The sequence below is a fragment of the Ranitomeya variabilis genome, chromosome 4 (assembly GCF_051348905.1).
Source record: "Ranitomeya variabilis isolate aRanVar5 chromosome 4, aRanVar5.hap1, whole genome shotgun sequence".
NCBI lineage: Eukaryota > Metazoa > Chordata > Amphibia > Anura > Dendrobatidae > Ranitomeya > Ranitomeya variabilis.
This window is the reverse complement of record NC_135235.1, coordinates 37,703,126-37,726,039: the sequence shown is the minus strand read 5'-3', so window position 1 is coordinate 37,726,039 and position 22,914 is coordinate 37,703,126. Positions and strand designations below refer to the sequence as shown.

Genomic DNA, 22,914 nt, shown 5'->3' with positions numbered 1-22,914 from the left:
CTTCATAGTGGCCCACTCTGTGGTTGTGAAGTCTGTACGGCGCTGACTGCGACTTTTGTGCGCCTGATACAGCTGGTACTCCATTACAGCTTGCTGCTGCTCACACAACCGCTCCAACATATGTAACGTGGAATTCCACCTGGTAGGTAGGTCACATATGATGCGATGTTCCGGCAGGCGGTGTCGGCGCTGCAGAGCCGCAATGCGCGCTTTTGCCGTGCTGGAACGCCGCAAGTGAGCACACTCTAGGCGGACCTTGTGCAGCAGTGCATCAAGATCCGGATAGTCCCTCAAAAAACTCTGCACGACCAAATTGAGCACATGTGCCAGACATGGGATGTGAGTGAGGTTGCCGAGGCCCAGGGCTGCCACCAGATTTCGGCCATTATCACACACTACCATGCCTGGCTGGAGATTCGCTGGCTCAAACCACACATCGCTCTCCTGCTTGATGGCATTCCAGAGCTCCTGCGCTGTGTGGCTACGATTCCCCAAAAAAATTAATTTCAAGACGGCCTGTTGACGTTTGGCCACGGCTGTGCTCATGTCGGTCGTAACAGGTACACGTTCATCACGGGTCCATGTGGAGGTGGACTGTGACGGCTCCTGCAGCGATGATTCTGAGGAACTGGTGTAAGAGGAGGAGTCAATGCGTACAGAATGGATTCCTGCAATCCTTGGAGTGGGCAGGACACGTCCTGCGCCACTCGCACGGTCTGTACCCGGCTCAACTACATTAACCCAATGGGCAGTGAGGGAAAGGTATCGCCCCTGTCCATGTTGACTGGTCCACGCATCGGTGGTGAGGTGGACCTTGCTACTGACGGCGTTCAGTAGCGCGTGTTTTATGTGTCCCTCCACATGCTTGTGCAGGGCAGGGACGGCTTGCCTGCTGAAGTAAAAGCGGCTGGGCACACTGTACTGTGGGACTGCCAATGACATCAAGTCACGGAAGCTGTCAGTCTCCACCAGCCTGAATGACAGCATTTCCAGTGACAGAAGTTTGGCAATGCCTGCAGTCAGAGCCTGTGCTCGTGGGTGGTTTGACGAGAAAGGCCGCCTTTTCTCCCATGCCTGTACTACCGATGGCTGTAGACTGGGCTGGGAGTGTGTGGTTGACTGGGAAAGTGGTGCTGCGGGTGGAATTACAGCGGGTCTCTGGACAACAGGGCCAGAGGTTCTTCCACGGCGATCCTGGGAGGAAGCCGAACCAGCTGCGTGTGAGCTAGAGGAAGAGGCAACACGAGCTGAAGAGGTGGTAGCTGCCGCTGTTGGTTGGCCTAGCTCTTCAGTGTGTTTGTCTAACTCCGCCGGGTGCCTGTTGCGCACATGTTTCCACATGTTGGAGGTATTGAGGTTGGCGACTTTTTGACCTCTTTTGATTTTTTGATGACACACCTTGCATCTGACATAGCAAATGTCATCTGCAACTGTGTCAAAAAAGGACCAGGCACTGCAAGTCTTGGGAGCCCCCCTTTTGACTTTTGGAAGAGACATGCTCCTTACGGGTGCCAAAGCGGAGGCTGCAGGATCCGCAGTCTTCCCCCTCCCTCTCCCTCTTTGGACCGTACGGGGAATCTCTTCCTCAGAGCTGCTCCCACCACCTTCCTGTCCCTGACGCCAAGATGGGTCAAGGACCTCGTCATCCACACTACCCTCTGCCCCCAACTGCTCCTCCCGGGTAGTCTCAGCAGCAGAGCACGCACCAGTAAGTGGCACCTGAGTGTCATCATCAGCTGATGCGGCCTGCGATGTGGTGAACGGAGCCACTGGCCCACCCGCCTCTTCAGACTCAGAGAGAAAAAGCTGTTGGGCATCACTGCACCCTGCCTCTTCTTCCATTTCTCCAATGCTGCTTGGCTGGCCCCCTGTTTCCAAGCCAAGAGATTCAGAGAACAGAAGTAGAGACGGCTCCTGTCCTGGGCTCTCTGTCTGCCTGGGCAATTTGGCAGGTGGTGAAGAGACAGATGGCTGCTCTCCAGTGCTCTGTGTCTGAGAGGATGTGGCACTAATGGAAGTTGATGCATTAGCTGCCATCCATCCCACAACGGCTTCAATTTGGTCTTCACGCAGCAGCGGTGTACGGCGCTCGGCGACAAAGCTGCGCATGAACGACTGTTCCCTCGTGAAAGTGGGTGCTGATGAGTCACCGGTGCCCGCAGCGGGCACAGAATCCCCACGTCCCCTCCCTGCTCCGCGCCCACGCCCACGTGCCTTACTCACTGCCTTCTTCATCGTGGTTGACTGATAAAGAAAAGCAGAAAAGTACTAACGGCTTTGTGTGCTTATTCCTGAAAAACTCCTCCTAACAGGTATAAGAAACACTAATTAGCTAAAGTGTGGACTAGACTTTAATATGAGTTAATGTGGCCTACACAAATGTAAAGTGGTGTAACTGGTGTGTTTGGTGAACTTTATTATTTATTTCTTTTTTGGGGGCTGAACTGACAACGGATAGAGCTGCAGTCACACGGAGACCGTGCAGACAGACGTTAACGGCGCTGTAAGGCCCAAAAACCCTCCTCTACTTTATCCTATGTAGTGTTTTTCCACAAATTAGCTGGAGACGGGTGGAAAGACACTAATAGGATTTTTTTAAATTAATTAGCAGCAGACTACAGTACTTGAAAAAAAATTAAAATTGATTTGGCGGTATGACGCAGTTAACAACCCTGAGCTGGAGACAACCAAGCTACGGCTGCTCACAGACTACAGGGCGAGCTGCAGTCACACGGAGACCGTGCAGACAGCCGTAAACGGCGCTGCAAGGCCCAAAAACCCTCCTCTACTTTATCCTATGTAGTGTTTTTCCACAAATTAGCTGGAGACGGGTGGAAAGACACTAATAGGATTTTTTTAAATTAATTAGCAGCAGACTACAGTACTTGAAAAAAAATTAAAATTGATTTGGCGGTATGACGCAGTGAACAACCCTGAGCTGGAGACAACCAGGCTATAGCTGCTCACAGACTACAGGGCGAGCTGCAGTCACACGGAGACCGTGCAGACAGCCGTAAACGGCGCTGCAAGGCCCAAAAACCCTCCTCTACTTTATCCTATGTAGTGTTTTTCCACAAATTAGCTGGAGACGGGTGGAAAGACACTAATAGGATTTTTTTAAATTAATTAACAGCAGACTACAGTACTTGAAAAAAAATTAAAATTGATTTGGCGGTATGACGCAGTGAACAACCCTGAGCTGGAGACAACCAAGCTACGGCTGCTCACAGACTACAGGGCGAGCTGCAGTCACACGGAGACCGTGCAGACAGCCGTAAACGGCGCTGCAAGGCCCAAAAACCCTCCTCTACTTTATCCTATGTAGTGTTTTTCCACAAATTAGATGGAGACGGGTGGAAAGACACTAATAGGAATTATTTGAAAAAATGTGCAGCAGCCTGCACTACTTCAAAAAAAAAAAAAAAAAAGGACAGTATGAGGCAATGAACCACCCTCCCTGAACTGAATACAACCAGCTATGGATGGCCTATGTGGCTGCACTCAGACTAGAGAGTGGGCTGCACTCACACACACACACACAGAGAGACCTTGCAGATCGCTGTGAAAACAGCGCTACAAGGCAAAAGCAAGGTGAATAGTAGGTGAACACAGCGGTTGCTAAATTAGCCTTTGGAAAGCACAAAGAAGCAAATCGCTATCTCTAAACTGTCCCTCAGTCAGCAAACAGCGTCCTGTCACTAACTGAATTCACAGCAGAGTGATCGCAAAATGGCGCCAGCGACTTTTAAACTGCATCATGACATCATTTCAGCAGCCAATCACAGCCTTGCCAGTACTTTCATGCCCTCCATGCTAAACAGGATGTGCCCACACTTGGAATCTTTCTCATTGGCTGAATTTCTGAATTTTGAATCATGGAACTTCCGATTCCGGTATCCGATACGCGCCAAGTATCGGAATCCCGGTATCGGAATTCCGATACCGCTAGTATCGGCCGATACCCGATACTTGCGGTATCGGAATGCTCAACACTACTCACCATTCTCCGTGATGATGGCGTCCGTGTGGGAGCTGCCATATTTGTGGATATGTTCAATCGCATCTTCAACGCCATCCACCACTTCAATGCAGCACTCCAGATCTCCATATTCTGACCGCAGGGATTTTACTTCCGAGGGGCTAAAGGTCAAGTAGGAGGCAAACTTTGGACCAGCGTGGATTTTTACCTGCGTTGTAGTAATAATTGATTTAAGCATTTTTTCCCCTCTACTTTCCCCATAAATGGATAGGCTACAAGCACAAGTTCAATCATCTATGAAAAGTCACCTGACTTGGTTCCACAAGGCAAACCAGCCAGCAGCAATGGCCTCAATACAGGAGGGGTGCAAATGAAGGCTTTACTTAAGTCTATAGGAATTTCAGAAACAAACTTTTTTTTTTTTTTAAATCCAACAAACTAATATTCATTGGGGCTGACAAACAAAGGAAAAGCTGCACTCGACTGTTTCCATTAGTGCCGTACATTTTGACACCATTCAAGGTTCTCTTTACTGGGGGTCACATAGAAACGGGATTCAGGACTCGCACTCTAGTAATCACTAGGGATGCCAACAATTATATCCTGGGTATACAGAGGAGAATCCCTGTAACACTATTTAATTTCTGTACTTTTGATGTACAAATCCAACAGCAATAGGATTCCTAATGGTAGGCAAAAATTAGTGGTATTAAAGGGGTATTCCCACTTCAGGCATTTATGGCATATACAGTATACATCCAAGATACATGAAGGTGGTGGTGGTGGTGGGGGGGGATTAAGCCTTTAAATAAATAAAACTGATGATCAATGACTCCTGTTGAAGCTTTACATTCATTGTATATCGATCACCTGCTCCACTCTCAGCATGTCAATGATTTGGTCAAACAGTGGTGTTCTCAGGACATCTCGGTGGATGAGCAGAGTCTCCATAGCATTGCAAGCAGCAGGATACTCACACTTTGAATCTCGAACTAAAAATGATAAAAAATGATAAAGAAGGAAAAATAAAAATCAGAACTAGCACAGAAATCAGCACACACTGTTTAAGCATACATGTTTTTTTCCATGAAAATTGGAGAGAAATGAAATGCATTCCTGTACTGTACAAAAGACTTTTTCAGTCACATTATAATCAGGGACAAGATTAAGAAAGCTGATAACACCTCTATATACAGAAGACAACACAGGATCCGCAATTCTCAATAGAGGTCACAGCTCACCTCCTCCTGTACAATGACTGATGGAGATGGAGGAGACCTCTATACACAGTAGATAACAGGGTCCACCATTCACAATAGGTGATGTCACAGCTCACCTCCTCCACCTGTACAATGACTGATAACACCTCTATATACAGTAGGTAAAATAGGATCCAACATTCACAATAGGTGATGTCACAGCTCACTTCCTCCTCCCGTACAATGACTGATAACCCCTCTATATACAGTAGGTAACATAGGATCCAACATTCACAATAGGTGATGTCACAGCTCTCCTCCTCCTCCTGTACAATGACGGATAACACCTCTATATACAGTAGATAACACAGGATCCACCATTCACAATAGGTGATGTCACAGCTCACCTCCTCCTGTACAATGACTGATAACACCTCTATATACAGTAGATAACACAGGATCCACCATTCACAATACGTGATGTCACAGCTCACTTCCTCCTCCTGTACAATAACTGCACATATACCCAGACTCATAGTGAAAGGTGGCCCAGGAAAATATCCCGGCCCCTATATCTACAACTCCCAATACATCATATGCCAACACAGGAGGACAAAAGGAGGATTTATAAAAGGTAATAATTATACAAAAAGTTTATTGAAAAAAAATCAGTAAAAAATTATTTTTTTACACACTTAAACACCAAGTGAAGACACCATAAGATAACATCAGTACCCTTATCCTTGCTAGCAAACAGCACAGGATTTCTACATATAATAATGTTTAGATGAAGGAGCTGTAACCTTCAGAAACCCCCCAGAACTGAGCTGTAAAGCCTATAAATATGGCCCATCTGTCAAAAATCATGCCAAATCTGGCTTTTATCATAAGGCTCTGACAATTACACAGCCCAGAAAAGGGGACTGATCTATGGAGAGTCCCTAGGAGGATACGAGTAAGAAGCCCACTGGCGTAATAAGGCTCCCCACCAGGACACAACCCATAGCCAGATCTTACCGGGTACTGAAGATCCCTGAATTGGGCGCTACCCCCTAGGTGATGTCACAGCTCACCTCCTGTACAATGACTGATAACACCTCTATATACAGTAGATAACACAGGATCCACCATTCACAATAGGTGATGTCACAACTCACCTCCTCCTCCTGTACAATGTCTGATAACACCTCTATATACAGCAGATGACACGGATCCACCATTCACAAAAGGTGATGTCACAGCTCACCTCCTCCCTTCAAAATGACCTTCGCCCAGTTTAGAGCATTTTCAGATACCATGTCTATACAACAAAAATAAGGTCTGAGCCATTCTAATGTTTCTAATGTCCACGTGAACTACTTCCATAGTGGCAACCAACTTGCCAAGCAGTCTTATACCAACTCGAAGTGGACAGGGTGATGGGAGACAACAGAGCGAATCCAGAGAAGGGAGGAGACCTATTCCTCAGGCAGAAGGACCCTTGCGTGCGTGATAACAAAGAACATGCCTAAAAAAAACAAAAACCTAAGAACTGGGCAGAGATCAGAGTAGACTTTGCTGTGTTGATAAGCCGGCCCAGATGGGATAGCGTGTTGAGCGTCACTTGGAGACTCACGCAGCAGTCCTGACAGGACGGAGCCTTGATAGAAGATCGTCCAGGTAGGAGATAGCTAGAATTTCCCTGGGATGAAGGAGGGCCATGACCGCTGCCATGACCTACGTGAAAACTCTGATGGCCGACAACACTAAACCGAAGGGAAGCACCGTGAAGTGGAAGTGCGAATCCTGAACTGTAAAGCGAAGAATCTTTGCTGTGCTGCACAGATTGGGATGTGGAGGTAGGTATTCTGGATGTCATCCACTGCACAGAGGAACTCTGCAGGCTCCATGGAGGCAATTACTGAACAAAGGCACATCATCCTGAAGCGGTGGATTCGAACACACTTGTTCAGGAGTTTGAGTTGTAGAATCGAACGGACAGAGCCATCCTTTTTGGGATCGCAAAAAGGTTTGAGTAGAAACCTGAGAAGCGATCTTAGGAGGGAACAGGAATGATGACTCCAGACTGAAGGAGGAAGGTAACGGCCTGAAAAAAACCCAGGAACCAGCGAGGGATCCCTTGTGAGCTGGGACTTGAGAAAACGGTAGTGTGAAATGGAAGAGAACTATCTCATCCAGGTGTCAGCGACTACCACACATCCCTGAAAAGAAGACGGCCGTCCAACTGGGAGAGTCCCCAGGTGGGATCGACCCATCATGCAGAGGAAAATATGTTTGATTTAGGCTGACGGGATTTGATTGGGTGACCGCCAAGAAGGCGTCTGCTTAAATGAATGTCTCCTCTTTTCTTGAAGTGAAGGGGAACGGTCTCGATGGCTTGATGTCCCAGAGTTTGAAAAGTGGAGAAAGGAGTGAAAATGCAGTGTGCATTTTTCTGGTGGGAGGACTTGTGGGCCTCTGCTGAGGGAGATACTCTTTCCTCCTGTCGCATCTGACGATCTGACCTAACCTGGATCAAAATAAGGGTAGACCCTGGGAGGGATTTTTTGGGTGCTGACACTGCAAATGGCCACAATGTTGCTGGAGGCCTGAGAAAAGCAGCTTGCAGAGTCGACTGATGCAGTGAGGAAATATTTTCCCGCATAAGCATTCTGGTCCACGAGATCAGCTAGTTCTTCGAGTGGGGGCCCTTGAGAGTATGCCTTGACGAAGAGGCTTAGCCCAGGCGGAAACTGATTTGGAGACCCAAATCAGGGCAGAGCGATGCTCCCATGGGCCTTGAAGACAGACTTGGCTAGGGATCGTCTGTCGGTAGGGTCACTGAGTGAGGCACCATCCGAAAGAGGGAGGATGGTGTTGGAGTACAGCCGAGAAACCAGAAGGTTCACAACGGGAAACTCAGTCCAGAGTTTGAGCAGGTCAGGAGGGAAAAGGATAAGGATTTCTATACATTTTCTCTTCTGAATACGTTTTTCTGGATGCTTCCACTCCTGAACAAATACCGCATAAAATTCCTTAAGGTTGCAAAACACCCGGGGAGGGAGTTTCACCTTCTTGAAGGATACTGTTAACTCCGCGATATGGGATTCCTGGTCCCTGTTGTTGAGGGTCTGATTGATGGCCAAAATCAGACAGTCTATCACATCCCGCAGCTTGCAGGCTTGATTGTTATCAATGTCCAAATGCGACTCAGAGTGGAAGTTGGACCCATGGCATTGGCCATCCTGGAGGATGTGGACAGTGATGGAGATCCAGAGGAAGAGAAGAGATTCCTTTTTTTGGATCTTGTGCGTAGTCTGTCATGATGGGATGAATAGGGAAGGGGGTGAAATCTAAACGTCCCTGGGAACGCTCAAGCACTGGCATTGACTGCCGTGTTCAGCAGACGCTCCATGACTGAAATCAAGGTCTGGGATACCTTCGTTAGGTCAGCAACATATTTTGAAAGTTCAGTCGCCCACTCTGGGGAAGGAGGTGCACTATCTTTCTGGGCAGTGCGGGGGGTCCTGGGAAGTCAGCATCTTGGGAGGACTGACTGTTGACCTAAGGGCAGTGTCCTGTTGCAGGAGGAACAAGCAAAATGAAGTACCACAGAGAAAGGGTGATGGGGGGGCAGGTCTCCCTACTATTCGACATTGCACAGGGGAGAGGGGACTGCTGGGGAGTGCAGGCCTGTGTTTTTCAAGGCAGAGCCTACTCAGTCCTGAAGCCGACCTTGTTCCTGCAGAGGAGACGCTGCAGAAGATGGCGCCGAGCAGAGGGGGCAATGAATGCATAACAAGTCGGCAGCCCTAAAGAATGAGCGCTCCGACTGGCTGCAGCGCGAGGAAAAGCCAGCGCGATGCTATTGAAACGGTGGGCGGCGATTAAGAGATTTAACAGAGTTTTAGAGGGGTATTGTTCTGTCGTGCAGACATGAGAGGGGTATCCATATTTTGAAGATTGGTGAGGGTCTCAGACATATGACTTGCATCTATAGACCTCTATATTTCCTGTTGATAAATGTTTAATGACACAACCCTATTTATTGTCTCATCAGATCCACTGCAGGTCGTTGTCTCCTGTACTTACCGATCCTTGTGACTTTCTCCACACTGGCTTCACTGTCCACGTAGACATGGCATATGCCCTCACTGTGGCCCATGACTGGTATTCCCTTAGCCGCGTTCTGAATATCTCTGACCAGCTGAGAAGAGCCACGGGGGATGATCAAATCAATCAACTTATTTAGGCGACACAGATCCTCAACATCTTCCCTAGTGTTCACCTGTAAAGCAGAGGGGACAAAATTCGCACATATAAAAAAAATAAAAATAATAGCGCCAAACAGATTTTTTTCTATGACCCAATGTCGTACACAATCTCTGCTCCAAGTATTGAAATACTGACCCAGCACAATGATCTCTATGTTGTTGCACTGGACAATATATTATTAAAAAAATGCATTTTATGAGCACTTCTCAGCTGATTTATTAAAATGAAATAATTTTTATTGAAAAAAATCCAAATACAAATTTTCCATCTTACAAATAACATAAAATGACAATTCTGTAGTATAAAACATAAAGTAACTCAACTTCAATTCCCTAACCCTACCAACCTTCCAGAGAGGACCATTTTCATTTTCAGAGCAGTTCTAGAGTAATGGAGTATATAATTCATATAAGGGGAGAAGGAAAAGAGGAGGACTATCAATTAAGGGATAGAATCGTAAATATTCTCTCTTTAATTAGAAGATTTGTGGGCGGCCCTGGAGTGTCCAACCAAGGACTCCATAGCTTTTCAAACTGGCGAAGTTACTTTTATGATATAGTGTATTCTTTACTTTTCGTTGCAGTTCTCCCATAGGTGGAGGTTGTGTTTCTAACCAATTAAATGCAAGAAGTTTACATGCATGAAATAAGATATGAGAGATACCTATGAATCGGGGCAAGTTGAGATCCACTCCATCTTCAAATAATCCCACTATACATAAATGGAGATCTGTTAATTTCACTCCATACACCCTTCATATCAAAGAGATGACCTTGTTCTAAAATGGGCCTCTCTCTGCATTCCCTCATCGTATACATCACATGTGCCTCATAAATCCCACACGTAGGAGATCGCCATGATGCAAAATGCCCTATCTTGTCTAAAAAGCTCGGAGTTTTGTATACTCTGTGAATTAAATCTAGTCGAGAGCCTTTGGGCCTCACAGGGAGATAATTTGGGAACAGGTTACAGACTCGCTCTCCATTGCTCCATGGATATAGGGCATTGATTGCGAACCTATGGCACGCGTGCCAGAGAGGGCACACAGAGCCCTCTCTGCTGGCACATGGCGTCGCTTCAGCCCAAGTGTATCGCCGCTTTGAACTGCTAGCAGAACACATCTTGTAGTGCAGGGTCTTGCCGAGAATCAGTGGCTGGGTTATCTTCTGCACAGGTGTTGTTAGTGCTCTGTATTTCCTGCACTTCTCTGTTTAAGGCTGCCGTCACACTAGCAGTATTTGGTCAGTATTTTACATCAGTATTTGTAAGCCAAAACCAGCAATGGGTGATAAATGCAAAAGTGATGACGTGTTTCTATTATACTTTTCCTCTAATTGTTCCACTCCTGGTTTTGGCTTACAAATACTGATGTAAAATACTGACCAAATACTGCTAGTGTGACGGCAGCCTAACTGTTGTGCCATTTTGCCACATTGCGTCCCCTGCCAGCATACCGGATCAGGTTATAAATCACCTGAAGAATCATCAGGGTGTAAGGTCAGTCTAGCAAATCTCCCCAGGTTTGGTGCAGCAGCCTCAGCCACTCTCACTATGTCTGTTGTGGGGGGAGAAGGGTCCATGTCGGAAGGTACGCTATCTCGACTCTGCTCCTTCTGATACTTGCTTTTCACCATGCCTAAGTGCACTTTAACGCTTCTCCATATATTCCAGCAACGTTGCCCATGGCCTTGGGTGCAAAGGAATCAATATTTGACAGCTAATAGCCTAGGAAATGACAGGATGCAGAGTGGGAGAGCAGCACAGCGCCTCCTCTTCCTCATGGCAGTCAGCCCCTCTCAGCTGATTTATGACCACATCAAAGTTCAACTCAACTTTGTTGTGGTCTATGGTAAAATCAGAAAGGAGGAGAAGTGGAGTTCAGAAAAAGACAGATACAACAACAAAAACAGCACATTTATAATTATCAAAGTAAAAAAAGTGTAAAAAATAAAATAAATAAAAATCTATGTACCAGCTGGATGGCATCCTTAACCCCATGAATGGACAGCGCCTCTTGGGTGAGCCGGTACAGAGTCTGGTTGCTGTTAGACGCCTCTTTTCCACCTTTTAACAACAAACCATTGCCGCTTGCAATAGCCAATGCCGAAACCTGGTGAAAATGGCACAAAGCAAGAACAGTAATCAGGATCTGCATGACAGATTTCAACATGAAGGCCGTAAGAAGAACAACAAATGTCTGGATATTTGTAGTGTATCTGCACTTCTGGAAAAAGTTTTGCCACATCAGAAGTGTTGATTGGCGGAGGTCTGGATGAAGAACCCCCCCCCCCCCGAGAGATCACTAAAACAGAAGAAAAGATGAACTCGGCTCAGCGCTGCTCTCCTTCCAAGACTGAAAATTGGCTCATAGTCTTTCCATGAAGTCGGCTCCAATATCTGAGGGAGGCAAGACTCTGAGCAGTGGGGATCCAAGTGCTAAAACTCCTAACATGACTTTATTGTTTGTGTTTTAATAACTTTATATCTGGATAGCAGAGGAGTCTAATGCTGACCACTTTGAACATATAATAAGAATTACATAATTCTGGACTGTGTAAGGTTTCCCACGGTGCAGTGTATGTAATGCAATAATCATGTTAAATGGTTTGTAGTACCTGAGGAAGGCAGTCTGGACGAGACTCGAAAATAACGAGCAGGACTCCTATTGGAACAGTAACTTGTTCCAGTTCCAATTCTTTGGCGATTCGTGTTCTCCGTATGACCCGGCCGACGCTGTCCTGGGAGGAGGCAGCGATCTGCCGAAGTCCTATGGCCAAGCTGTTCAGTTTTGCTGTTGAGAGGCTCAATCTTTTCAATAGCGGAACAGCCAGTCTTCCTAGAACAATAATATATTAAAAAAATTAATAACAGTGAAACGATTCGCTCCATTCTTCACAGAGCTAGACCTATTTTTATTTTTCGATCCACCCAAGAACATGTGGGTTTGTTTTTGCAGGACGAGTTGAAGCATTGAATGACACCATTTTAGCATACAATGTTCTGGAAGACAGGTTAAAAAAAAAAAAAATCCTGGTGAGGGGAAATGCTGCAAACAAACCACCATTTTAACATTGTGTTTTTTGGGTTTGGGAAATTCTGGCAATTTGATTTTTTTCCATAAAAAAATGCAGGGGTGTTATTAAAACTTTTATATTTTTATTTTTTGTTTAATATTTGTAAAATGTATTTTTAAAATTTTCACTTCAATTTTTAGTCTTTCTAGTGGACTTGAGCCTGCAATCTTTGTGGATTTTGCTGTACTGCAATACAGAAGCATTACAATATATAAAACAAGAAATCAATCTTCACAGAAGCACAAAGACTGCTGCGATGGGGTCCAGCGGCCAGTGACCCATCTTCCTCTTCTCTTGTGATCATACAGCTGGAGAGGTTTGGCAGATTGGCAATGGGTGCCCAAAAAGATGCCACATCAGGACTGCACCACTAGAATGCCAGTATCAGAGACTGACAGTGAGTTCAGCTCCTGAGTCTACGCTCCCTGCAGCCAAAGAGGTTTATACAGCTGATCAGTGACGGGTGGCAAGTATTAGACCCACTGATCAGATATGGATAGCCCATCAATATTGTAATCCCAGGAAAATCGTTTAAAATAGGACGGATTTAAAAATGCCCAATACAGCCCATAGACAAATGGGTACAAAAAAAAAAAAAAAGCAGCCTTTTTTTCTATTCTTGACAAACACCTATATGCCATTTTTTCGCTCCCAACCTTAGGTTCTCCATTTCTGATCCCTGCCAAAATTTTAGACCTGTCATGTTCCTCCTCCTAGATCAGGTCTATGGAAATAACCAACCTTTCTCCTCTGCTTCTTCCATGTCCTTTCTGTTTGCAGCCAGAATTTCATCTCTGTGATCGGTAAGTAAATCGGCGAGGTGAAAAATGATTTCTGCTCTCTGTTGGAAGATATAACATTTTAGCATTCAGAATAAAGTTTAATAGACTGCCTACTCCTAGATCATAGACCCCACTGGAAAATTTGTAAGAGAATTCCCCACCGATCATGTGCAATTTATAACACTGAGATCTACATCAGCGACTGCAGCCTGACTCGGAGTTACCTCCTGAATTATACTCCAGAGCTGCACTCACTATTCTGCTGGTGCAGTCACTGCGCACATGCATTACATTACTGATCCTGAGTTACATCCTGTATTATACCCCAGAGCTGCACTCACTAGTCTGCTGGTGCAGTCACTGTGTACATACATTACATTACTGATCCTGAGTTACATCCTGTATTATACCCCAGAGCTGCACTCACTATTCTGCTGGTGCAGTCACTGTGTACATACATTACATTACTGATCCTGAGTTACATCCTGTATTATCCTCCAGAGCTGCACTCACTATTCTGCTGGTGCAGTCACTGTGTACATACATTACATTACTGATCCTGAGTTACATCCTGTATTATCCTCCAGAGCTGCACTCACTATTCTGCTGGTGCAGTCACTGTGTACATACATTACTTTACTGATCTTATACTGATCCTGAGTTACATCCTGTATTATACCCCAGAGCTGCACTCACTATTCTGCTGGTGCAGTCACTGAGTACATACATTGCATTACTGATCCGGAGTTACATCCTGTATTATACCCCAGAGCTGCACTCGCTATTCTGCTGGTGCAGTTACTGTGCACATACATTACTTATCCTGTACTGATCCTGCCACATACCATACAGTATTCTCAAACTTACATCAATGAGAGAAGAAATGTTGTATAAGATCAACACCGTCTTAGTGCTCACTATAAGAATATTAAAAAACAAACAAACAGCCAATTGCATCAATTTCAACATTGCGCCTACGATTTTAGCAGGAGCGGAGTGTGACACAGACTTGTTTCTAACTTGGTGTAATACAGATTTAATTCGACAACTACATCGTGGATGGAGACTCAGAATGAACAGGTTGGTTGTTCCATCTCTACAATTCCATCACATGCTGCTGCAACCTATGTACGCTACAACAACACAATGCCATTGTGATACATATGGAAGGTGTGGACGCAGAATCACCTGCTCTGGCCTTAGTGTTGACAGATTCCTTCCACCTGTCCGCGCCATTTCAGCCTGTTGCTCCACAGTGGGCCCTAAATATATATAAAAAAAATATGAGAATGCGATTGTATTTATATAGAAACTAGATGGAGGCCCGTTGCGATCGCATCAGGAGGGCGGTAATGTCATGATGGGGGCTGGCTTTGCAGCGTTGAGAATCTGTCCCGCCATGTGCTCACCCACCTATCCACCCTCTCTTTCCTCATGTGCTGACTTCTCTCGTCTGTGCGCTCTTCTTTGACCTGTCTACCCCATGTGCTATCCCCCTTGTCTGCTGTCTCTCTCCTTCCTGTGCTCTCCCCTCATGTGCTGTCCTGTTTGAGCTCCCCCCTGTGCTCTGTCTCTCTCACCCCTGTGTGCTCTCTCTCTCTCCCCCATCTGCTGTCTTCTCCTCTCATGTCATCTCTTCTTTGACCTGTGTACCCCATGTGCTCTCGTACATGGTCAGACACAGACAGTTTTTAAAATGAACTTTCGTTCGTGGGAAAACCCATTTAATGTGACCGGCTTCCTCTGCCTGTAGACACGTCGTGCATCTGCCGCTGGGATCAGTTGAATGATTTACTGAGCGGAATTCACACAGGCACAGTAAATCAGACCGCCGCCATCTTTGTGCAGACAGATAGCAGCGGTCACATTAAAACTGCGCATGCGCTCCTTCTGTACAAAGATGGCGGCAGTCAGTGAATCATTCGGCTGATCCCGGAGGCAGCAAGTTCGCGACGGTGTTCCGATGGTGGTAATGTGTGTGCGTGTGCGTGTACACGGCATATACATGATGCTCTGTGCTTCAAACAGAACCCTGAGACTATCACAGAGCAGGTGCCTTTATACGGAGACTTGATTACACACAGGTGGATTATATTTATCATCATTAGGCATTTAGGACAACATTGGATCATTCAGAGATCCACAATGAACTTCTGGAGTGAGTTTGCTGCACTGAAAGTAAAGGGGCCGAATAATATTGCACGCCCCACTTTTCAGTTTTTGAATTTCCACAAAAATGTAAAATAACCAATAAATTCCGTTCAACTTCACAATTGTGTTCCACTTGTTGTTGATTCTTCACCAAAAATTTACATTTGGTATCTTTATGTTTGAAGCATGATGTGTGGGAAAAGGTTGAAAAGTTCCAGGGGGCTGAATACTTTCACAAGGCATTGTATCTTCAAACTTTTTAGCAGGAAAAATCACATGTTCCGCTGAGGTTACAGTAAATTTGAGCAAAAATTTCAGGCATACAGAGAATCAGTCTGAGGAGCGGGGACTGGAGTAAATTTGCAATGTTTTAAAAAGGAAGGAAGGAATAGGAAAGCACATAAAATAGTGCAAATTGGCAGAATAAGGTGCAAATGGAAAATAGGTGAAAAACACCAAAATTAAAAAGGCACAAATTCAGTAATGAATTGGGTCCTTGGTGTCTACATGCTGGATGCACAACTCTTCTGAAGGGCAAGAAAGTAAGGATGAAATCCAATGAAGCTGTTATAGTGTTTGGATTCTGGCAGAAGGGCAACCAGAAAGATGCACAAAAAGTAAACAAAGAGGTGTGCAGCAGCTTCCACCAAGGGACTTTTCATCAAGATTGGTGACAAACTAGTCTTGGTGAATCAGGCAACATAGGCTGGTGTCATACACAGTAGGCCTCATTTCTAAAAAGTGTCTTTGTTTCCCCTAGCAACCAATCACTGCTCAGCTTTCATTTTTCCCCAGCAGTTTACAAAATGAAAGCTTAGCGCTGATTGGTTGCTATTGGCAACTATTAACTTGATAGTGGATCACCAGTGTATTTCGGAAAGATGCAGATGCAGTTTTTTCATTCATTTTTTTTCCAGCTAAATTTAGGAATGGGGGGGGGGGGAAATAAAAGGAGAGAGAGTTATAAAGTTATAAGTCTCCTTCGTGCTGGATCCAATCTGTCTGTGGCTCAAAACCAAAATCTGCATCAAAATCCACAGGTTAAAGAAAGAAAAAAAAAAAAAAAAGAACTAAGCCACCTTTATAGTTTTTCTATATGGTACAACAATGCAATTTCAACAGTCCCTGGCCTTTAATATTAAAGGTCACTGATATTTATTAACTCACCGGCAGGTTTTACTTCTGAAAAGAAGGTGCCAACTTTTTTCCCTTCAACAATGTCAGTAATGACATGGCCGGATATTTTTGGATGAGTTCCATTTGCAATCACAACAGAGGTGCCACCCTGAAGGGCCCACAGGGCAGCCTTCACCTGCAAAGGCAAAAATAAATGAATAAGGCTAGTTTCACATTTGCGTTTAAAAACGCAGCGTTTTTAACGCAAACGCATGTGGTGAAAAAACGCATGCAAATGCGTGCAAACGCTGCATTTTTTAGACGCATGCGTTTTTGCATGCAGAAAAAAAAGCGCTGTTTTGCCGCATTTACATGCGTTTTTTCCTGCGTTTGCGTTTTTGAAACGCATGCTGAGAAGTGTGTGACAGCTGCCAATTATCAAAATCATCTAGAAAACCCAATATAAATAGAAAAAGCAATATTTACTTCAGTGCGATATATGTGAAAAGCCGGTAATTCAATTGCCAGCTTTTCATTTCTCCTGCCTAAAAACCCGACATGATATGAGAAAGTAAACCATGTCATATCCCCCTTTTTTTTTTGCATATGCCACACTACTAATGTTAGTAGTGTGTATGTGCAAAATTTCGGCGCTGTAGCTATTAAATTTAAGGGTTAAATTGCGGAAAAAATTGGCGTGGGCTCCCGCGCAATTTTCTCCGCCGGAATGGTAAAGCCAGTGACTGAGGGCAGATATTAATAGCCAGGAGAGGGTCCATGGTTATTGGCCCCCCCTGGCTAAAAACATCTGCCCCCAGCCACCCCAGAAAAGGCACATCTGGAAGATGCGCCTATTCTGGCACTTGGCCACTCTTCCCACTCCCATGTAGCGGTGGGATATGGGGTAATGAAGGGTTAATGTCACCTTGCTATTGTAAGGTGACATTAAGCCGGATTAATAATGGAGAGGCGTCAATTATGACACCTATCCATTATTAATCCAATTGTATGAAATGGTTAAAGAAAACACACACACAATATTGCAAAGTATTTTAATTAAATAAACACACAGGTTGTTGTAATATTTTATTGCTCTCTCAATCCACCTGAAGACCCTCGATCTGTAACAAATTAAAAATAATAAACCAACAATATACATACCTTCCGTAGATCTGTGACGTCCCACGATGTAAATCCATCTGAAGGGGTTAAAATATTTTACAGGCAGGAGCTCTGCTATAATGCAGCTGTGCTCGTGCCTGTAAACCCCGGGGAATGAAGGTAATGTAGGTCAATGACCTATAGTTACCTTAAGTCGCGGTGATGCGCCCCCTGCTGGATGTCCTCATGAACTGGAGCCTGGGAACTTTTTCCCACACTCGACGTCATATGAGGACATCCAGCAGAGGGCGCATCACCGCGACTGAAGGTAACTATAGGTCATTGACCTACATTACCTTCATTCCCCGGGGTTTACAGGCACGAGCACAGCTGCATTATAGCAGAGCTCCTGCCTGTAAAATATTTTAACCCCTTCAGATGGATTTACATCGTGGGACGTCACAGATCTACGGAAGGTATGTATATTGTTGGTTTATTATTTTTAATTTGTTACAGAATGAGGGTCTTCAGGTGGATTGAGAGAGCAATAAAATATTACAACAACCTGTGTGTTTATTTCATTAAAATACTTTGCAATATTGTGTGTGTGTTTTCTTTAACCATTTCATACAATTGGATTAATAATGGATAGGTGACATACCGTAATTGACGCCTCTCCATTATTAATCTGGCTTAATGTCACCTTACAATAGCAAGGTGGCATTAACCCTTCATTACCCCATATCCCACCGCTACAGGGAGTGGGAAAAGAGTGGCCAAGTGCCAGAATAGGCGCATCTTCCAGATGTGCCTTTTCTGGGGTGGCTGGGGGCAGATGTTTTTAGCCACGGGGGGGGGGGGGGGGCAATAACCATGGACCCGCTCCTGGCTATTAATATCTGCCCTCAGTCCCTGGCTTTACCATTCTGGCGGAGAAAATTGCGCGGGAGCCCACGCCAATTTTTTCCGCCATTTAACCCTTTATTTAAGCAGCTACAGCGCTGAAATTTTGCACATGCACACTACTAACATTAGTAGTGTGGAATATGCAAAAAAAAAGGGGGATATGAGATGGTTTACTGTATGTAAACCATGTCTCATATCCTGTCGGGTTTAGGCAGGAGAAATGAAAAGCCGGCAATTGAATTACCGGCTTTAAAGTCAGGGGTAGGGTTAGGGTTTGGATCCCTTTATCATCTTGATGGTGGGGGGTGGCTTATCAGTGTGTAGTCTTGTTTTTTTCTATAAAAACGCATGAGTTTACATAGGACAGCAATACGTTTTTTGCGGCAAAAAAAATGCCTCTAGAAATTACTACATGTTGCATTTCTGCAACCAAACGCAAGCATGGAAAAAACGCATGCGTTGTCAAACGCGGCAAAACGCATGCAAAAAAAACGCATGCTTTTTTTGCGGAAAAACGCTGCGGCAAAAAATGCAAATGTGAAACCAGCCTAAGAGTCTCACGGTTTGCCATTTTTGCCCTTTTCCTCCAAAAGCCAGAATGGTTTTACTTTTCTGCCAACATGCCAACATGGCCACATGAGGGATGAGTGTGAAATGTTGGAGAAAAAAAAAAGGGTTTAGTTTTTACAGCGTATATTTCGAGGTAAAAATGATCTGGCGACAATTTTTCAGGGCAATTTCAAAATTAAAAAAATAAAATTAATAATAATAATAATAATAATAATTAATAAATAGCGTCACCATTATCTAAGACCCAAACATTTTTCAGATAGTGTGAGCTTGTTTTTTTTTTTTTTGTGTGGCACACCGACGTTATTATTTATGCGATTTTGGGGTACATATAAATTTTAAAGTACAAATTTTCATTATTTTGGAGTGGATGGGAGACGCTTGAAAACGTTTTGATTTTTTTTTCCCCCCATCTACACGGGAAAAGCCACTATGCTCACTGATTGGTATTGGCGCCTATGTCATGTCGACTACACAGAAGCCAGAAAGCACAAAGTGACGATTGCAAACAGTACCATGGACATGAGCTTTTAGAGTTTTTAATGTTATATTACATTTTGACCTCCCTGGAGTATCTTGTTAAACCATTTCCTCTCTCCTTAGATAGATCAAACTCTTACGAAAACAACGACACCAAATATGTTTGTTTTCTTTTTTATTTATTTTGAACTAAGAAAAGAGGCGATTTCAACGGTTTGGTTTTTTTAATGTTAGTCACCCCCCTAGAGGACTTGAACCTGCAATTTTTTAGGAGAAATTATATTTTCACAGGAGGACCAAAATGTCAGCAAAGGGGGATCTTCAGTCACCCCTGGCTGCCATGGTATCCCATCGGCACCATGCGATCACTAACCAATCCATCAAAATGATGCCGTCAGAGATTGACAGAAACATCTGACTAGTTATACAGCAGCGATCGGAGCTCATCGTACATTCTCATGTGGCATTATGAGTTTGGCTTTCAAAATATCTCAATCCAGGAAAACCCTTTCATATTTAAAGGGGTGGTACAGGTTTTAGCAATTGATGACTTGTCTGTATAATAACTCAAATTTGGGATCAGACACCCGGCTCCCCCAACAGTGAGCCGTACATTGCTTAGCAGCGGCTGCCCAATACTGGGCCCCATCTCCCATTCATCAATCCTCTCCACTCCGGTCATGGAGCTCAGATCTCACAGATTCATACAGCACGGTAATAGAATATGTAGTGTATTTCAATGTTTTCCTTCCTCCACGTTCCTGGATACACAGACTCCATGTCATCACATATCCCAGAACTCTGCTACATTATCAATATATACAAAACATAAATAAATGTAAAACATATACTGTCTGGCTGCACCTTGGCCTCCATGCCTCCCATGCCAACTCTTGATTTGGTTCCAAATGTCACCGACTGCTGGTCTCCCGGATAGAAAATGTCAATAAGTTTGGCATCATCCGATCCAGGTGGGCTGTCGAAAAGTCCTGCAAGCAAAGAAGTATAAGGCAACTTTTGAATGTCAATGAAACAAGTCCGCTTGCATATTGTAGAAACCTATTTTGCTATTTAATCTGAATGCATAAAGATCTCCGTGACTAATATTCAGCTAATTTCACAAGACCAAATTTTTTGTCCAAATGCTGGGCAGTAGGGTTGAGCGAAACGGATCGGTCAATATCATAAGTCGCCGACTTTCAGCAAAGTCGGGTTTCGTGAAACCCGAGCCGATCCCAGTGTGGGGTCGGCCATGCGGTCGGCGATCTTCGCGCCAAAGTCGCGTTTCATATGACGCTTTAACCGCCATTTTTCAGCCAATGAAAAAGTGTGGGCAGCGTGATGACATAGGTCTTGTCTTGCTTTCTGCGGCGTCACAGGGGGTGGGGGTATAACCGCCATCTTACCGTGAGAGAGAGCGAGATCCCCATTGACTTGCATTGGGTTTCGTGTTTCAGTACTTTTCGCAATAATCGGCCGATTTCACACGATCCAACTTTTGAGAAAGTCGGGTTTCACGAAACCCGACTCGATCCTAAAAAACGTAAAAGTCGCTCAACTCTACTGGGCAGTATTCAATTGGCTGTTCTGTTAAGCGGGTTTTTTTTTCTGCGCACCAGATCTGATCTTAGGAGTAGGAAAATAGGGATTTTTGTGTACTCACCGAAAAATCCTTTTCTCCGAGCCAATCATTGGGGGATACAGACCATGGGTGTATGCTGCTGCCACTAGGAGGCTGACACTAAGTGAAAACAAAGAAAGTTAGCTCCTCCCCTGCAGTATACACCCTCCTGCTGGCTCACAGCTAACCAGTTCGGTGCAAAAGCAGTAGGAGATCAATAACATGAGCGTATAGCATGTCACATTACATATGAGAGAATAGCATGTAAAATTATAAAAAAAAAAAAAACAAGCACAAACTAATAATAGGGAGGGAGCTGTGTCCCCCAATGATTGGCTCGGAGAAAAGGATTTTACGGTGAGTACACAAAAATCCCTATTTCTCCTTCGCCTCATTGGGGGACACAGACCATGGGACGTCCCAAAGCAGTCCCTGGGTGGGGACAACATCAGATCAGGCCGGTGTAACCGCTACTTACAAGTGCGTAACCGTGGCCTGCAGAGTCCGCCTGCCCAGACTGACATCTGTGGAAGTGTGTGAATTATAGTGCTTCAAGAATGCATGCGGAATGGAGGAATTCGCAAGCCTGCGGTCGTGCTTGCCGACGTCTGGTACCTAGAGCCCTCAGACAGGGAGATAGGCTGACGTCTAGCACGGAAGGACTCCTGGATGGTGAAAAGAATCCACCAGGCTAACATGGCCGATGAAACGGCTAAACCCTTCCTGTGACCGTCAGGAAGCCTACTTACCCTCGAGAAGCCCAAGTAAAGTGTCCAACCTTCGGAAGGACGCCGTCCTCGATACGTACCCACTCAGAGTATATACTTCTTCCAGATCATGGAGAACCCATTCCGTTGTGTGGACTAGAGCCGAAAGAGATGAGAGGACGATGCCCCTGCAACAGTGGGAATACAATACTACCTTGGCAACGAGGGAAAGGAGACGGCCTGAGGGCAACCTTGCCTTGATGGTAATAAGGAAAAAAGTCTGAAAGAACAGAGTGGCGAGCTCTGAAGACTCCTCAGGACGACAGGTACGCAGAGAAATAAGGGGAGCGACCATCCCTGATAGTAAAATCTGTCCGGGTCAAAAAAGGAGTCTACTATAAGATCCCCAGGACCATTAAGGTCCCACAGATCTAACGGTACGCGATAGAGAAAAAGCTACGGGTGAAGACTCTCTGCAAGAAATTCCATATTTGCAGTTTTGTCGCAATAAGCCGGACAAAATACTAGTACGGCAAGCGAGAGAACCTGACATTGTCAGTGGTCTCCCGGGATCACTGGGGCCCTTTCTGCTTCCAAAAAGATCTCAGAAGTAGTGGAAGAGGGGTTATGGAAAATTGGAACCATGGAAGAAAACGAGCATGCACTGCGATGGTCATGGATTTCGAGGTCAAACCATGAACTGGAGTACATTAGTGATCAATTTGGACGCCATCCGACCTACATCTGGAGAACTCCAGTGAAGGCAGATCTGATGGAAGACTTCCGAGTGAAGTTCCCACTCACTTGAGGAGAAACCCTGATGGCTGAATATGTCTGCCGCTCAGTGTTCTACTCCAGGGATATGTACTGCTGAGATCACGGAGTGATAGATCTCGGCCCATCAGAGAGTGCGAGGCACCTCGGTCATGGCGCTTGACTGTGGGTACCTGCTAGATGGTTGACGTACAGCGCAG

The 22,914-nt window shown here is 45.0% G+C and overlaps 1 protein-coding gene across 2 annotated transcripts in view; it reads right to left on the bottom strand.

The window, feature by feature from the left end:
- The window catches only part of ALDH18A1 (aldehyde dehydrogenase 18 family member A1), a 70,865-nt gene that overhangs the window by 27,235 nt on the left and 20,716 nt on the right, over nucleotides 1-22,914 (bottom strand). For both annotated transcript variants that reach the window (XM_077258359.1, XM_077258360.1), the window contains exons 8-16: nucleotides 20,477-20,601; nucleotides 16,607-16,751; nucleotides 14,477-14,550; nucleotides 13,248-13,347; nucleotides 12,048-12,268; nucleotides 11,405-11,542; nucleotides 9,250-9,445; nucleotides 4,850-4,971; nucleotides 4,001-4,187 (exon numbers count right to left, since the gene is read on the bottom strand). In XM_077258359.1, the coding sequence (XP_077114474.1) occupies nucleotides 4,001-4,187; nucleotides 4,850-4,971; nucleotides 9,250-9,445; nucleotides 11,405-11,542; nucleotides 12,048-12,268; nucleotides 13,248-13,347; nucleotides 14,477-14,550; nucleotides 16,607-16,751; nucleotides 20,477-20,601 (1,308 nt within the window). The remainder of the gene's footprint in view (nucleotides 1-4,000; nucleotides 4,188-4,849; nucleotides 4,972-9,249; nucleotides 9,446-11,404; nucleotides 11,543-12,047; nucleotides 12,269-13,247; nucleotides 13,348-14,476; nucleotides 14,551-16,606; nucleotides 16,752-20,476; nucleotides 20,602-22,914) is intronic.